The sequence below is a fragment of the Cucurbita maxima genome, unplaced genomic scaffold (assembly GCF_002738345.1).
Source record: "Cucurbita maxima cultivar Rimu unplaced genomic scaffold, Cmax_1.0 Cma_Scf00003, whole genome shotgun sequence".
NCBI classification, from domain to species: domain Eukaryota; kingdom Viridiplantae; phylum Streptophyta; class Magnoliopsida; order Cucurbitales; family Cucurbitaceae; genus Cucurbita; species Cucurbita maxima.
The window spans coordinates 4,942,460-4,959,164 of NW_019272019.1; the positions used below are offsets into that span (position 1 = coordinate 4,942,460).

The following is a 16,705-nucleotide window of genomic DNA, read 5'->3' on the forward strand; positions in this document are numbered from 1 at the left end:
CGATGCAACTTTCGTGGAAACTACTAAGTACGTCGATCCTGACCCTCGAACCGCAACAAGAACGTGTTTCGAGTATCAAACCCGGGTTACTTTGGACCTAAAGAAAGGGGAACATCCCCAATCATGGTTGAAGGTGGAAAAGCAAAAATGATGAAGCAAAACTTTAATTGGGAAGGAAAGAGATTGTTTGTGGAGTGGAAACATGGAAGAGGGGAAAGAAGAAAGTGAGAAGGTTAGGCTTTGTTGCTTTGGTCCCCTAATACCTTCCATTTGCATGTGCTCTCATCATTGCCCTTCCTATTCACCACATTACCCTTTTCTTTTGGCCATCATTTAACTTTTGAGATTCCTCAACCAAAGCTTGGGCAAATTAAGCTTGCAAAGCAAACATCAATCCATCAAATATATTACCTAAAACTTGACCTCATTCATCAATACGACCCCTAGAATTGGATCGAACCGAGAACTATCTTTCAAGCTTCTTAGAAAGTTCTCAGCTCGATTCGTCAGTCGTTTTACTAACTAAAATAAGTTGGTCATTAATCATCACGGAAAGGCTATTAATTCTGGAAAAACCAAATCAAATGCAATGCAATACTTTCATACTAAGCGAGGGGGCAAATACAACAATACAGACACCAATAAATAGAATGATGTAGAAAGAAAGAGGTAGAACACAAGATATCAACCAAATGAAGGAAACAAAAAAAAAAAGGAAAAAAAAAAAGAAGGTGCGATGTTGTTGATTTCCTGAAGCAAAAGCAAAGGAAGCTGCAGAATACGTCAGTCATCTTCTCCATCGCTCGAGAATGACGTGTGGCTTGAAGGTTCTTCAAGAGTAGCAGCATGGAAACGGGAGCTTAGATAGCTGGAGATGGAAGCATTTCAGGGCTGCAGGATGATAGGATGTGGCCTTCATATCCACATCTCTAGCCTCAGGTCTGTCTGGTGTTGTAGGACTTGCAATTCAAGCACTTTTGGGCCACAATATGATACTGCACATTCGACGTCTTACCGCAATCGTTGCAAAGAATCCGAACCTGTTTGAGTTGTAAATTTTTTAATCTTGGAGGATTAAAAGCTTAAACCCATAGGTTATGATATATTCATAACAGACATTTGAACACATAAGACTCTTTAGTTTCTACGGCGATATTATATTAAACAACCAATAAATAGCATCAGCAGATACGCTCTAATATAAATATTACCCATCAGTGAAAAGAAAGTCGAAGTAAAAGTGAGGTGGGAGCTTTACCATTTTGTTCTGGTATGGCTCTGGAATGGGCGTGGCTGCAATTTCCCTGTCAAATTTTTCCCACACCTTGGACATATCACAAACGGACTTGGAGCAGAGAGGGCAAGCAAATCTGTGGCACAATCAATGTTATTAGAAAACTAAGTTCCACAAGTAAACAAGAACTCTGTATGAACACTTACTGAAAGTGATCTCTCATCTCCTTCAAGCAATTCTGATGGATGGTGTGTCCACATGGCATTACCGTAACGTCATTGGTCGAATCAAATAGAAACTGCAATCCATTTGTTAAAGATGCGCGTCATTACTTGGTGTAAGAATAGGTAGCAAATGAAGAAGGGAAATGAGGGGAAAGCTTTACCTCAAAGCAAACAGGACAGTCATGGTGCATTGCTCCTTCAACACAGGGATGGCTATTTTTTAAAATAACTGAATAGCAGCAACCTTCATGACAAGATTATATAAAAATCAGCATACACATTTGATACAACTTTAATCAGTCCATTAGCAGGATGCATCAGACAATCACGACTGACTTACCACACTTGTAACAGTGGAAAAAGTTATCGCGCCCCCCAATTCTGTCAAAATGTTCAAAATGGCATCAAATAATTGTGAGGACATAGGTAAAACTCCAAAGAAAACACATACAATACAACCAAGTTTTTGGTTTTCATGTAAACATATGGAAACAGAGCAGTATTATTCGATTAAGATAAATGGAATTTAGGATATCATACCTACAAATTCCACAGCCATTACAGTGATACTGCTTCTTAGATATCTACAAGAAAGGAAACAAATACCAAAATAAATATAAATAAGATGGTATAAAATAAAACCAAGTGGATAAAAAAAAATTGACTTCGTTAGTGCATAAGAAATGAGAGGTGTATACAAAATGGAAAACTGTGAATTGGTGCACGATATGGGAAACCAAGTGGGATGCCCAGTACTTACATCATCATCAAACAGCTTGCAAGCCTCACAGAAATATTTCCCAAAGCACACACCGCAATTGATACATTCTTGGCGAACCTGTCGAATCAGAAACCAACAAAAATGTGAATCTAGAGCAAATGAGCACGAGCATTACTAACCAATTATACAAAATTTAAATAGTAAGATTAAGCACACACCTCCTGTTCAGTTCCACAAAGTGAGCATATAACCTGAGAAAACAGAAGTATAGGTAAATTTGAAGAGATACTTCAACTCAGAGAAACTTCTGACAAGGTGAAGAGGTTGAAGAAGATGGATAAGTGACCAGTGGGTAACTTTACCTGGTTGACTTCATGGCGTGGGATCTCATGTCTTTCTTTCTGATCAACACAAATACTATTCTGCAAGAGGAAATTAAAAAAGAAAAGGTTTATGAGTCAACTATATGATATGATGCTCAGAACCAGATCTAAGATCACGCTCAAAATGTAGTTTCTTGCCTTTATTTCATTATGGCAATGACGGCAATCAAAAATTTCATTACAACAGGGAGCTCTGATGCGGCACCTTCGCCTATAATGTGCACATCTGCAAAATAACATGTTCTGTGTTTAGCAAATGAATAAGAAAGACCTGAAACAGGGATAGAAAGCAAATTCTCAAGGACTTTACCCATATTGCATGTATCCCATCTCCATCAACTCTTGGGGGTCATTTGACTTTTCAAAGGGCAAAGCCTGAGAATCAAACTGCTCATTTCTTGTCTCATTTCCTCTGCATGTCATTTGTTGATTTCCTTCTGTCCCAATCTGTTGAGGCTCGGAGTAAGTAGCAACCTCTGCCATGGAAATATAATATCCTCCAATGCAAGACAATGGTTGAATCTGGGTAGAAGCTTAAAGCACCTGCATATAGGAATAAATTCAGCAATCATCCTAAAGCCAGAAAAGGCATGTTAATCACCGTCAAAAAGGCCATGACATTGTTGCTTTCTTCTATACAGCTGCAGACCACAGCACATCAGCAACAAATAATCCATGGAACGCTGAACAGCTCCAATCATCATAACTCCAAGAGGAGAGTTCAGTTCATCCAAAAAAGAAGAGTTATAGGAGACCATATAATAACTACAACGCAGCACTGGGGAACCCCAGAGCCTCCAGCTTTGAATAGTGACCAATTGCACATCATGATCACTTGATTTGTTGAAGACTCCGGATGCAATTCCCACTAAACTGGGTCAACCAGTAGATGCATCAACCTATGGTAAAAGCAACACATACCCAATCAAATGTGTTCCAAAAATAACAAAAAAAAAAGAAAAAAAAGAAAAAAAAAGAGCAAAGTATTTAATGGTTCTACTCGCTTAATTGTCCAAAAGGACATGCCTACCTCAAATTGAAAATCCGCATTCAGTTTCCGTCAAGAACCCAACTTACCCATCTATTATTTTCTCTCTGAAAGCCAATAGATTTTCCTTCATCACATGGTATTTTGCAATCATCCGGCTCCTCCGTTCCCATAATACTGAGAACCAAACAACCAAGAAGAAGACAACTATTTCCCCAGATTAGCAAAAAGGTTCTGTTTTTTTTTTTTTTTTTTTTTTTTTTTTTTTTTTACTCTTCTTGAAGGCGGCCATGGCCAGCAACTGACTGAACAATGAAAATTGTTCCGGAGGGCAAGGTGCAAGAGGAAGCTAAAGATTCATTGAAGAGAGATGGAGAATTGATAAAATGAGGGGGATCTGAACTTTTAGCTTCTAAGGTGAACGACACAATCTGCGTAGCTGATCTTACAAGAATAGATCATGTGCCCAAGGCTATCCAGCCAACCAAATATAACGCCCATAACTGCACCTACAGCTCTGGCAATCTCGCTAGCAGAGAGCCACCTATAACTCTTATGGTCTCTGAGAGTCCAAGGATAATCAGGACTTCATCGGGAACACGTAGAAGAAGCACAAACACGTCCGGAACTCCAACGATGCTACTCATACTCCAACGTCAAGTTTTCGAAAGGTGGCAGACAAGAATCCAACATTCAACACCACCCAGAAGCATCTATCTAAACTTCATTTGTACTTGGTTATAATAACTCGTCCAAGTCCACTGCAAAAGGGTGAAGTACGTCGATGGGACGGTGTGGCTACCATCCCAGCTCCCTACTGCTCCTCATAATTAGATTTTTTAAATAAAAATAAACAAATAGATAAAAAGATCGTAGATAAGCCCGCCAAAGATTGTGGCCAGAGTTTTTACAAGGTATCACCAGCGACCAAGTTGAGAGAAAGCCAGAGAATCCTGAATATTTGGTAAAGAGCATCCAAATAAATAAACCACAGCTTGCTTCGTTTTGGACATCATCTCGCGTACTTACAGTAGTAGACCCTATGATTCTGTACAATTATCAAACAAAAACCACCATTCGCGTGTTCAACATGTAATTTAAAGCACCAGTAGAGGGGTGAATGCCTAAATGTCACCACTGAATCTAAAACTTCTCTGACCTGACTTCCCACCCATCAAACCATTTCGATTGAAATTCAACATCATAGGAACAGCTTCCATGGATATTATACTACGTAGTAATGAGCTTTAAGAACCGTGTCTTACGTTTTTGGGTTGGAGGGCCAAGGGGGAGACTCAAAAAGGCTGCAAAATAGATACTATCTCCCTAACTAAGAAGATAAGCATCTTAAACATAACACTTAGAAAATGGAAGACGAAGTCAAGACCTCAAAATTATGATCAAGGATGTAACATCCATTCATGAGCATTACTCAGTTCAACAACTTCAAAAACGGACGTCAAAGTCTTCAATACTGCAGGAGGCAAGGAATTTTAACAGACATCTAGCTCTTAGTTTCTATAAACAAAACCCTAACCGAAAAGCATTTCAACACACAATCAAAATGTACTCTAGAAATACAAAAACTCCAGACCAAGATACATCATCAAATCAAAACATCGCTCAATCCATCAACTTTAGCAACACCTAGCTGCAAGAGAAACCTCAAACAAAACTAGGGAACGAACATCCCCAGAGCCATCAATCGCAGAGAACCAAACAGCCTAGTGCGCACCCAAAAAATTGCAAGGAGAATTTTGACTTCATTATCGCAAGGAAAAAAAATTATAGAAAATTTGGGACCATATACCTCCACAATTGTAGTCGCAGAGGGAACAAGAACACAATCGAGAACCACTCACAACAAGTTGAACTAAACCAGAAGGTATAAGATCCCAAATCCCCATCTATTTCGCGATAAAATTATCAAAGAAACCAAACAAAAAATTCCAGCCAGAGAGAAAATGCACATCACATTTGCCGAAGAAAGAAGACAAGATAAAACTAAAATCCAACCGTTCCACCAAAAGATAATCAAAAACAAGAATTACGAACTACAGAAAAACTACAGAAAATTGTCTAAATAGAATAACGAACTTCGTTCAGTCGGCGAACACACAAGCTTGCGGATGCGAACCCGAATACCAAAAACAGCTACAAAAGAGATCCAACACAAAAATCGAAGCACCGAACAGCCGAGAAACCCGCTGAGTTTAAGAACCAGATGAGAAACAAAGAATCCGAAGGTGTGTGAGGTACAGTTCAAAGTGAAACGGTATTTATAGTAAAGGCGAGGGCGCGATTTCCAGAGGCTTCGCAACGCGCGTTTCTCAAAGAACGACAGCGATACTGTGAAGCTTCGGGTGTCGCCATCCCATATGGCCAGCGCATGAATTTCCTCTTCTACCCCTATCTTTTGAATTATCTTCAATACTGCATTTTTTTTTTTATATAAATTTAATATACCATAAATTTTTAACTCACAATAATTTTAAAAAAAAAAGAAAAAAATAATCAGCCTATTAGATATAAATTTAAATTTTATATCCATATATCCTTAAATTTTAATTTTTTTTGGTTCAGTAAATTTATAAAATTTAAAAAATATAATAATTCAATTACTAAATTTTTAGTTTTAGGAACTAATTTAAATTTATTTTAGCAAAATTTTCCTTTTGCAGCAAGTTTTATAGCTGTGTTTGAATGTGTGTGTTTTTTTGGACCAAATTTATAGCTGTAAAGAACAAAAGCCATGTTTCTCAAAGATTCCGATGCTTCTACAGCAATATAATTTTCTTTATTTCATACTAATTTTATGGATTTTTAAAAATATTAAAAAAAATGTAAATACTTTTTTAATCCAAATATATAAATGACACTGAAATTTATGTTTATAATTTCCATTAGTGACAAAAAAAAAAATTAATTAGTAATTTATTTTGACCATTGAGTAATCTGATTAGTTTTCTTTCCCAAGAAGATCGAATTTTCCAATTTCTTTTAGGAATTATTCAAAATTGGCGGAAGATTCTAAAATTATCTTTTTGAGCCTAAATAAATATGAAAAATATAGATAGTACAATCAAATAAGTACGAAAGGTTTTTTTTTTTTTTTTTCTTTTTTTCAATATTGTAAAAAAAGAAACTGAAATCAGTGGATTCATTTATTTAATACAATTTATTACAAAAAACAAAAATTGGAAAATAAAATAGGATATAATCAATGTTTAGTAGATTAAAAAAAACTATAAAATGAAAAATAAGAAATTTAAAAATTAGATGAATAAAATAAAAATCAACGGTAAGGGAGGAAAAACCAAAAGAGAGGGAATCTATGGAAATAAGAACATAGATGAATGGATTACAGTTGTAATTTATTTTTCTTTTTTTTTTTTTTTCCGAAAATTCAAAATTGTCGGTTATGTTGAAGCGTGTTTGATTCCAGAAGCCAAACAACAGGTCACGGAGATTCAGTTTCGACGGTTCAGATTTAAAGTGACGGGTGGAGTGGGAAGTGATGAAGCGTCGTTTTTTTTTTTTGTGTGCCACGTGTCAAGATGAAAATTAGAAAAGAAATGACGTGGACGGATGACCGTGAATATAATAATAATAATAAAGAGTTTTGGATAAGTGTTTGGGGGAGAAAAACCAGGAGGAAGGGTGTATCACGGAATCACGTGTTTTGTCAAATGAAAACAGCTAACTATTTTGATGTTTATCAGATCAGACAAGGAAGAAAAGAATGGGATGGGGATGGGACTCATCTTTGCCACGTCTATATTTGTTTTTATTTTTAATAAATTATAAAATAAATATATAATCTACCCAAAAACCCACTTTGAGCATTAGCTCTCACGGCTTCGACTCTCCACAATAGTATGGTATTGTCCATTTTTAGTATTAGCTCTCATAGCTTTGCTTTGGGATTCCCCAAAATGCCTCTTAACAATAGAGATAGTATTCCTCACTTCTAAACTCATGATCATTCTCTAAATTAGTCAATGTGGGACTTACTCCCAATAATCCTCAACATTTGCTGTGGTTCTAAGAGTGAAGAGTTCTTTTAACATGCTTCCTCATCGTTTCCAAGACTGAAAACTACCATCCCCACAAATTCGAGTCCTTTCAACATGCTTCTTAGAAAAAATTTCAACATCACTAACACACTGCCCAGTGGCTAACTCTAATACTATTTATAACAGCCCAAACTCATGTCCGCTTTGACCTGTTATGTATCATTGTCAACCTTACGATTTTACAATATGTTAACTAAAGAGAGGTCTTACACCCTTCTAAGAAATGTTTCGTTCCTCTTTCTAATTAACTTGGGATCTCATACATATACATACTCAAGATCACTCTCATTTCGATATTGTCTCGTTCGAGGGGTTAAGAAATGATCTTCCCCTTAAAAATGATTAATCCTTGAGGCAATTCAAAACCCCCTTGGGAGGAAGCTGAATAAGAGCAGCCACCCAGACTAGTAGAAGCCCACTCAGCCATCACTATACTAGCCCCAGTGCACAACATATGGATACGATAAGGATACCGAACCCACTTTTAACGTCATTTTCAAAGCAAAAAATGGAATAAAACGTTCACATGTTTACACATATTACTTACATTATGACGAGTCATGGACGTGGGTGTGCACGAATAATCCAAAAAGATGCACACCTTTTTCATCGATTCTTTGTGCTCCCTTGAGTACAAGAACTAAATCTTATGGGAAGATTTGGGGAAATTTTGGATTCCATAAAAAGTGGATAATTTTCTTTTTTTAATTCCAGGGGAAACTAACCCAATAGTTTATCTTTCCTTTTTCGGCTGATAACGACTAGTCTTCACAACCTATAGATTTCATCTTTATTTACCACAAAATTCAGTACAAATGTGCTCAAACTACGGTTCTGTCTAGGTTTAGGGTCGTTTATGATAAATATTTGTTTAGTAGTTTTTCAGAATTATATTTGTTTTCTTTTAATATCTTTATCTTTCGTTGAAGGTGTGAAAACCTCTTTCTATTAGATGTGTTTCAAAAATCGTGAGATTAGTGACGATATGTAACGAGCTAAAACGGACAATATCTACTAAAGATAGACTTAGGCTAGACTATTACAAATGGTATCATAGCTGGACACTTGACGGTCTGCTGGTGAGGACTTTGGGCTCTCAAGGGAGTGGATTATGAGATCTGACATTGGTTAGAAAGGGAAACAAAACATTCCTTAGTAGAGTGTGGAAACCTCTCCCTAGTAAACGCGTTTTAAAACCCGTGAGTATTATATAATAGGCCAAAGTGGACAATATCTACTCGTAGTAAGAAGAATTCTCTAGGATGTTTTTCTTTTTTGTTCCTTAAAAACCCAAGAGATTTGAATTCCAAAATATCAATAAATTCAAAACAAAATGACAAGAAGGAATAGAATGAATGTAAGTTTAGGATAGAAGAATCAACAGATTGTAAGCAAAGGGATTTTGGGATCAAATCGCCACCCCAGAAAGTTGTTGAGATAAGCAGAAAAGATGGATGGTAAAAAGTGAAGCAAAAAGAAGGGGCGTAAAGAGTAGGAATATTCTTAGGAAATATCACAGCAACAAAAGGTGGCTAAAGGACAGGAGGAAGCAAGTTAAGCCAACTGTCCTACTATTCTCAGCCATGAGGAACGGTTAAAAATCTCCAAAAACGTTAAAGAACTGTGGGGCCCTCCACTCACATCCCATCCATAAATAGTATCTTCTTCAGTTACACAAGGTGATTCAAACTAGCAACATATTATGATGGTAAAGTTTTTTTTTTCTTTTTTCTTTTGGCCACAGATTTCCGAAATATCAATTACATCTTAAAAGTTAATCTTCGATCACTAACTTACGATGTTCGAACAGAAAAAAACAGAGATAGAAATTTGAACTAACGATTCATGATGAACCTTATCAATCCCTTACTAACTGAGTTAGGAACATGTTGACTCTTTAGCCAGAGTTTTAAACCAACTTAGGAAATCAACAAGATATTAATAATGATGATAATGATGAAGGAATAATTCAGATAATATTGGTTTGGGTATCTATCATTAAAGAAATTGAAATGATATGAGATTCATTAAGATCAAAAGAATCAGTAGAATAGAAAGAAGTCACTGACCTGAAAAAGATGTTGCCACAGTGACACACGTATGCTTTAACATCCAGCGTCCTTCAACTGCCATGAACTCGGAAATGGTAGCCTCCACAGTGCAATGCGTTTCCCTCACGATCTTTTCTTAGTACCCTGCAAAATTTGAGCATGCCACCTATACAAGAAGAATGAAACTTTAAGTGATAGCAGTGACTTTGACTGAACCCTTATTCATGCCATAAGAGATCAAACATAGGGTGGTTTTTATAACCTTACGTTTCACTTTTCTATATCAAAATCTAGAGGTTTGGCTTAACTGGAAGAAAATTAAGATATGGAATGTAACAATCTAAACCCACTGGTCGTAGATATTGTCTTTTTTAGGCTTTCCCTTTCGAGTTTTCCCTAAAAATGCATCTGCTAGGGAGAGATTTCCACACCCTTATAACGAATATTTCATTCCTCTATCCAACCGATGTGGGCTCTCACAATACACCCCCTTTGGGATCCAACATTCTCGCTGGCACTCATTCCTCTCTCCAATCAATGTGGGATCTAACAATTCGCACACTTAACTGTGGAGTTTTGATGGGATCCGGTGCATTAGTGTTGGTATGTTTATGAGGGTATGGAAACCTTTCCTTAGCAAACACGTTTTAAAAAATCTTAAGGGAAAGCCCCAAAGGGAAAGTCCAAAAAGAACAATATCGGTTAGCGGTTGGCTTGAACTACCCTCAAACAATTTTAATGCATAGAATATGGCTTTTTCAGTAAGATTTGGGACCAGTAGGCTATATATTTGATATCAATGAGGTGGGGTTTTAAGTGCATAAATCTTTGCACTATTTCTTCATGCTTTCTCAAAAGCTAAGTTCAGTCCCCCACTTGGTTTTTTCAGGTTCATAAATCTTCTTTTCCTTGACAGCTCCTTCCTCTCCCTAGCTAAGAAGCAAGGAAAAGAGAAGCCACTTGTAAATTCTTTTCACTTTTCCAGCATAAAAATTTCAGGAATATTTTCTCGAACTGTGATATGAAATGAATTTTTTTACCATTCTCATTACCACCTTTCTCACGCTTGTTTGCCTCATCGTAGCTCAAAAATTATCCTTCATAAACAAAGCGAGCTTGAAGGTTCACAGTCTGAGCACTTGCCCTATAAGCTTGATTATCTCAAACCTGCTAAACATAACTGCCAATTGGGTAGGATGCAATATGTGCTACTGTACAGGTGCGTTTGCTTCAAAGCTCTTGATGACCCTTAAATCCTATATGTTGAGGGCATTGATCTAAACCATGGAAACATTACTGGATATCTTCCTGAAGAACTACACCTTCTATCTGATATGCCATTTTCCACAATTTTTAAATCAGTTTTGCTATCAAGTTCTAAACAGTTTCCAAAAACAACTGGTTTGCAGGGAAATTTCCTCGTGATGTTCTAAATTTCCCAAGTCATAAATATCTTGGCCTTCAGTTCAATGAGTTTGAAGGTGAGTACGCCAATTTCTTTTTTGACAAAGAACTCCATTACAATTTTTATCCACCATAATCGATTTGCCTTCGTACTGCCTGATTATTTAAAAACTCGCCAGTTTCTGTCATGGTTCTTGCCAATAAGTTTCGTGGATGTCTTGCCATGTCAAGTACACCGAGTGAAGAAGCCGCAATGAACAATAGTATCTAATGAAAGCGTTTCTTTATAATCTTGACCATCAGTTTCCGAAGTCCCATGGGAAAATGCCGAGCTTGGAAACGCTCAATGTGACACATAATAACCTGTCTGCAAGCTTCTCAAGCTGCAGAAATTTAGTATACAATACGAACTTTTCACTGGGCAAGCCGCAGGAATTGTTTGTGAGCTAAGCCAAAGCAATCAACTTTGCAATGTAAAGTATTTCTGTCCAGGCCTGTTGATCACAATTTCTTGTAAACCGCTTGCAGCCCCTTTGCCTTCATCTTCCCCATCTCCTTCCCCACTCGTTAAGAATCACAAACCTCCAAAAGGCCTCATACAATGGTATGATATTGTCCACTTTGAGCATAAATTCTCGTGGCTTTAGTTTTAGTTTCCCCAAAAGCCTCGTACCAATGGAGATCTATTCCTTACTTATAAACCCATGATCAACCTCCTAATGAGCCAACGTGGGACTACCTTCCAACAATCCTCAACACCATCATCACCTCCATAACTTCAATATTGCCGTCACCGCCATCAGTATCACATTACCATCCCCACCTCTAGCAAAAGTGAGACAGCTTTAATGCAGAACCAAATGTGGACCTCTAAACAGTAGACAGAAATTTCAGTGGCAACATGATATATGTCAACCACTGATTCATAGAGCAAAGTTGTTGATTGCCTCTCTACGTCTCCTCACCTCATCAACATAGAGGCCATCCTTCAGACCCTATCAGCTGCATTTCATCCATCTGAAACTCTCAGATCCTTGCAAACGTAGAACTCATATTATGGCCAAGCCTTTTCTACCAGCCCATATCTGATAGAACAAACAAAATTATTCATAGTTTTTATGACAAAAGTTAAATAAATAGTTACTAAACAATGAAACTGATACAAAACTTGCATTGAAAATTTCAGGATCAGAGGAGAACATTATCTTCCATCTGGGAATCAGTATCAAGATGTATAAGCTGGAGCAAGCCACCATCTGACAAATCCTTCAAGCCTTTTGCTTCTTGTTGTATGTCAGTAAATGTAATCAATGGTAAAAAATAACAGGGTTGTGCTGACAGTTTGTCCCATGATCCTGATAAACTTGAGAAGCCAACAATGGTCTTGCAGCTTGCTGCCTTTTACATATCAGTGAGACCTTGATGGCATGTTTACAGAGATTTCCCATCCTTGACCAAGAACAATCACATAACGAGAACTCTGAACCAGGATCCCAAATTGTATATTCCAGATTTCTTTTTGACTGAGATATTACTTTTGCAAACTGAAGATTTGACTCATCTAGCATAACATCTACATCTGGGATGTGTAATGCCTTGTTCCATGCATTAGTTAAGATGGATTTATCTCTGAAATTCCCAAAACATCCGTTCTCTAGACAGTATTGGTCTAACCAATATGAGGAGTGAAACTGAGTTGTAAGAGTGTGGATCAGCCAGTCGACTCTTGACAAGGAACTGTTGTTTTGCTCTTTGAAAAGCTTGGATTTTAATCTAATGTGGTATGATTCAATCGCCGCATTAGCCTCCAAAGTGGAAAAAGGTAGCAACCGTATACTGTTTATCCACAATTCTACAAGACATGAAACCATGTAAGATCAATAATTCAGGATGAGAATGAGGCATATCAAAAATCACCTAAACAACATTCGTTGCTTAAATAACTATTTTTAAGACGATCACATTAGCATGAGGCTTACACGTGTTAACATCAATCATAAATATTTTGATATCAAAGATTAAATTACAGCATGCATGTTTATAAGGTAAAACTAAAACGAAAGTAGAAATGAATTACATGAAATAACTAAAATAAAAATAAATTACTAAAAGATGATAGTCATGGTGTTGCAATAACCAACTTCAATAAGAAACTACCTATGTCAGGCAACCACGTATTTGTAAGATAATCAACAAAAGCACACTGATCAGCAAATATTTCCTTGAACTGCTCCATTGCATCTGCAAAACCTAACCCAATCCTTGTGCAATACAAAACTTTCCCTAATTGCTTAAGCATCTTTCTTTGTACATCCAAATTAGAACACTTTTTAAGAAGATTCCTCATCCAATTGCGACGAACATGCCATATGCATAATAGAACCGGACACTGAAAAGCCTCCCTGCAAATAACCATGATATCAACGCTCAGACATGATTGTTTAAACAGTTGAACCTATATATAAGGAAAATCCAGAATTAACCTTATAATAGAAACCTCAAAAGAAGGATTGTCTAATAAAAAGGAACCAATTCTCCATTTGGGATCCTTCGCACGAAGTCTTTCAGCTAGCAATCCAAGCCATTTACGAATGTCTTGATCAGAAAAAGAGGATGCAATGATCCAAGCAACGGGAATGGCGTTTTGGGATGAGTCAAAAACAAGTAAACTACATAGTGGAAGCTGCCAAGAGATGTTTAAAAAATTATGGATAATGTAATGCTATTTCTATTCAAGCATGAGACAGCAACTTAAAAAACCTGTCGCATCACTTTCTTATCATATCATGCAGGCTCTGTAAGTCAATAAGTCACAATTCATAATAGTCAATTAATTCGTCAAGCCAATAAGGAATAGAAACATCTAGCACATGGAGAGCACGAGAAGGCATCTCACAATTCATAATGACATGACACAATCGAAATAAAAAGTACCCGTAGTTTCATTGATCCAAATGTTGAATGGGAAGCAACAGAGCCATTACGACCATAATGCAACATCTGTTGTAGCTGCCAATCTGTCTGTATGCCCAGGACAAAAGGCTTACAATCACTACGCTCTTGAAAGAAGAAAATGATTTTCTTATTTCGTTGCACCCATATCTTCACACTACAATCATCATTTGGATGAAGCTCATGTGAAGAATTACGAATAGCTCTTTCCATGTTACGGACGTCATTACGAGAAAGAAAATCATCACGAGTTTGGGGTCCCCCTTGCCTCTGTACAACCTCTGTATGGTGCTGAACAATATTGTCTATAGATATTCCTTCATACACCATGTACATAATCTCTTGACGTAATTCCGCTGAAATTCTCGGCGCATACATAGCTCTTGTCCCAACAGCATCATGGTCAAGTATCCCATGGCAAGGAGCTCCTGACTTATCAATATGCTTTCTTTGGTTATAGATGATGAGAGCAAGATGTGGTTGTGTATATAAGCGCTTAACAGTGAAGTGGCAGAGGCAACCTCTCATCATGTGACGTCTTCCTGGTCTGCTGCTCTTCCCAGATGCAGGTTTGATGATTGAGCTACGCCTAACACCAATGTCACTTGCTCGGTAATCTTCTGGACCATAAGAACACCAATACCTGATCATATTACATATAAGTATATAAAAGGTCAGGCACTTAAATAAAATAAAGTATTGCAGCTAGCTTTATCCAAATAATTGTTGGAGATCATCATTGTCATAATATTCTGTTCCCATGTAATATCCACTTCTTTTAATGTTTTACAGATTAATTACATGGGAAACATTATCTTCAGACACATCAAAAGAAGTGGATAATTAAAATACAACATACAATATATATTCGAGATAACCATCGACCCTTGGTTTGCTGACACTCCCTGCAGTTCTTTTCCTTCTTGATTCAATGCGAAAGCAAGAAGGACATTCTGCATTGGAAGATTCTCCTTTTACGAAATCCTCAACTCTAGAAAATGGAACTAGAGCAATATCAGCACCACCTTGACGACCACCTTCTATTTTTTCCCACATGATATGAGCAGCAGAGAACTCCAAGCATGTTGGATCTTGCACCGGAAGTTTGAGAATGTCCTCCGTTCTCGGCATCTATGGTGCAAAATTAGAAAAGTCAATAATGACTCCAATTTCATACGAAGTCCTACAATAAGAAGCTGAATGACCCTTCTTTCTTCTTCAGAATCATAAAATAAAAACAGCAACAAGCAGCCAGGTTGTCTCTCTTTTCTGTATTTTTCTAAGGGATCCATGAAGGAATTAAACAAAGAAGGGCATCCACTCTTGACTCTTCAAAGTTCAGCTACTTACTCTGTTTCATAGATCACTGACAAGAAGATAAAAAATAAAAAAATAAAAGAGAAAATCCTGATTTTCTATCCCAATAAAAGTTCACGAAACTTATATCCAAAATTGATATTCCTGATCATCAAGACAGGCACGACACAAACATGAGTTACTGCAGAGACATCACAGTGAAAGACTGAAACAAAGGACTAGAGTCTATTGCAGCAACAAACGACACAAACATGGCACAGAAACGCTAGATCGAGCTCAACAAAGCCAATTTGAATGGAACAGAATATATTCCATGCGCTACACTACGAAATCCAAAAAATTATATACTATTTTGAACAAAGCAACAGTTACAGTAAAGAAAGAGATGAACCAGGCACGAGTAGAAATACTAGATGAAGCTCAATAAAGCCAATTTGAATTGAACAAATTGTACTCCATGCGCTACACTATGAAATCCAAAAAATTATATACTATTGTGAGAAAAACAACAATTACAGTAAAGAAAGAGATAAACCAGGCACGCATAGAAACGCTAGCTCAACAAAGCTAATTTGAGTTGAACAAATTATACTCCATGCGCTACACTATGAAATCCAAAAAAATTATACACTATTGTGAACAAAGCAGCAGTTACAGTAAGGATATAGAGAGAGAGAGAAAGAGAGAGAAACCAGATGAGTTTCAAAAGGGAAAAAACGCCTTATAATTTGTCGATTTAAGTGAACAGTGATGGCACTCCAATTTTCCGATCGAAGTTTCGAAGTTCCGCCATTATCGAGTAACTGAGCTGCTATGGAGATTGATCAGGCAGCGCTAGTAATCAAATCGCCTCGATCACTCGAACGAACTGCCGCCATTTTTTTTTTCAGGGGAGCCCCGCTACTACTTTTTTTTTCTTTTTCTTTTTTTGAAAAAATGTTTTTTTTGGGTTAAAATATAATTTTGGTCTTATAAATTTTATTTCTTTTTATATTTATATCATTTTAATTTTTATAATTTCAATAAACTTTAAAATTAATTATTAAAGATACTTCGTATTCTACAAAAAAATTATGAAAATATATTTACATGAGATTTTTTTTTTACCTAAATAGGATAAAAATTAACTTTGAAATGCTAAATTTGAGATTTATTAAAAATATTAATACAAATTTTAAAATCTTTCAATATTCACAAGATTAATTTACTATTATTATTGATATTTTTGCCGTTCAATTAATATTTGTATTTATTTGATTGTAATTAGATTTTCAATTATCCTTATAAACAAATATAAGATAAAAATAACTAGAAAAATGTTCGTTTTATAATAATTTATTATCTATGTCAACAAA

The 16,705-nt window shown here is 36.5% G+C and overlaps 2 protein-coding genes across 9 annotated transcripts; both read right to left on the reverse strand.

Moving 5' to 3' along the window:
• Positions 1–571: 571 nt before the first annotated feature.
• On the reverse strand, positions 572–5,796 carry LOC111476646 (probable E3 ubiquitin-protein ligase RZFP34). 2 transcript variants are annotated; one of them, XM_023120415.1, is made up of 12 exons: positions 5,648–5,796; positions 2,873–3,105; positions 2,701–2,788; positions 2,542–2,601; positions 2,398–2,430; positions 2,219–2,296; positions 1,999–2,042; positions 1,799–1,839; positions 1,620–1,702; positions 1,441–1,532; positions 1,259–1,370; positions 572–1,040 (listed from the first exon to the last, which is right to left on the reverse strand). In XM_023120415.1, exons 2-12 carry the CDS (start codon positions 3,043–3,045, stop codon positions 936–938), a joined length of 909 nt encoding a protein of 302 aa, XP_022976183.1. In that variant the 5' UTR covers positions 3,046–3,105; positions 5,648–5,796; the 3' UTR covers positions 572–935. The 2 variants fall into 2 exon arrangements, with proteins under 2 accessions (XP_022976183.1, XP_022976182.1); XM_023120414.1 differs by having other exon boundaries at positions 3,182–5,796.
• LOC111476612 lies at positions 4,479–16,249 on the reverse strand. Of its 7 annotated transcripts, none has more exons than XM_023120361.1 (10): positions 16,071–16,249; positions 14,893–15,164; positions 14,016–14,676; positions 13,565–13,764; positions 13,239–13,483; positions 12,282–12,933; positions 12,047–12,166; positions 10,718–11,949; positions 9,696–9,843; positions 4,479–5,983 (listed from the first exon to the last, which is right to left on the reverse strand). In XM_023120361.1, the coding sequence occupies exons 2-6, from the start codon at positions 15,162–15,164 to the stop codon at positions 12,389–12,391; spliced, it is 1,923 nt and encodes a 640-aa protein (XP_022976129.1). In that variant the 5' UTR covers positions 16,071–16,249; the 3' UTR covers positions 4,479–5,983; positions 9,696–9,843; positions 10,718–11,949; positions 12,047–12,166; positions 12,282–12,388. The 7 variants fall into 7 exon arrangements, with proteins under 7 accessions (XP_022976129.1, XP_022976130.1, XP_022976126.1 ...); XM_023120362.1 differs by having other exon boundaries at positions 10,718–11,906; positions 12,250–12,933; XM_023120358.1 differs by having other exon boundaries at positions 12,250–12,933.
• Positions 16,250–16,705: the final 456 nt, after the last annotated feature.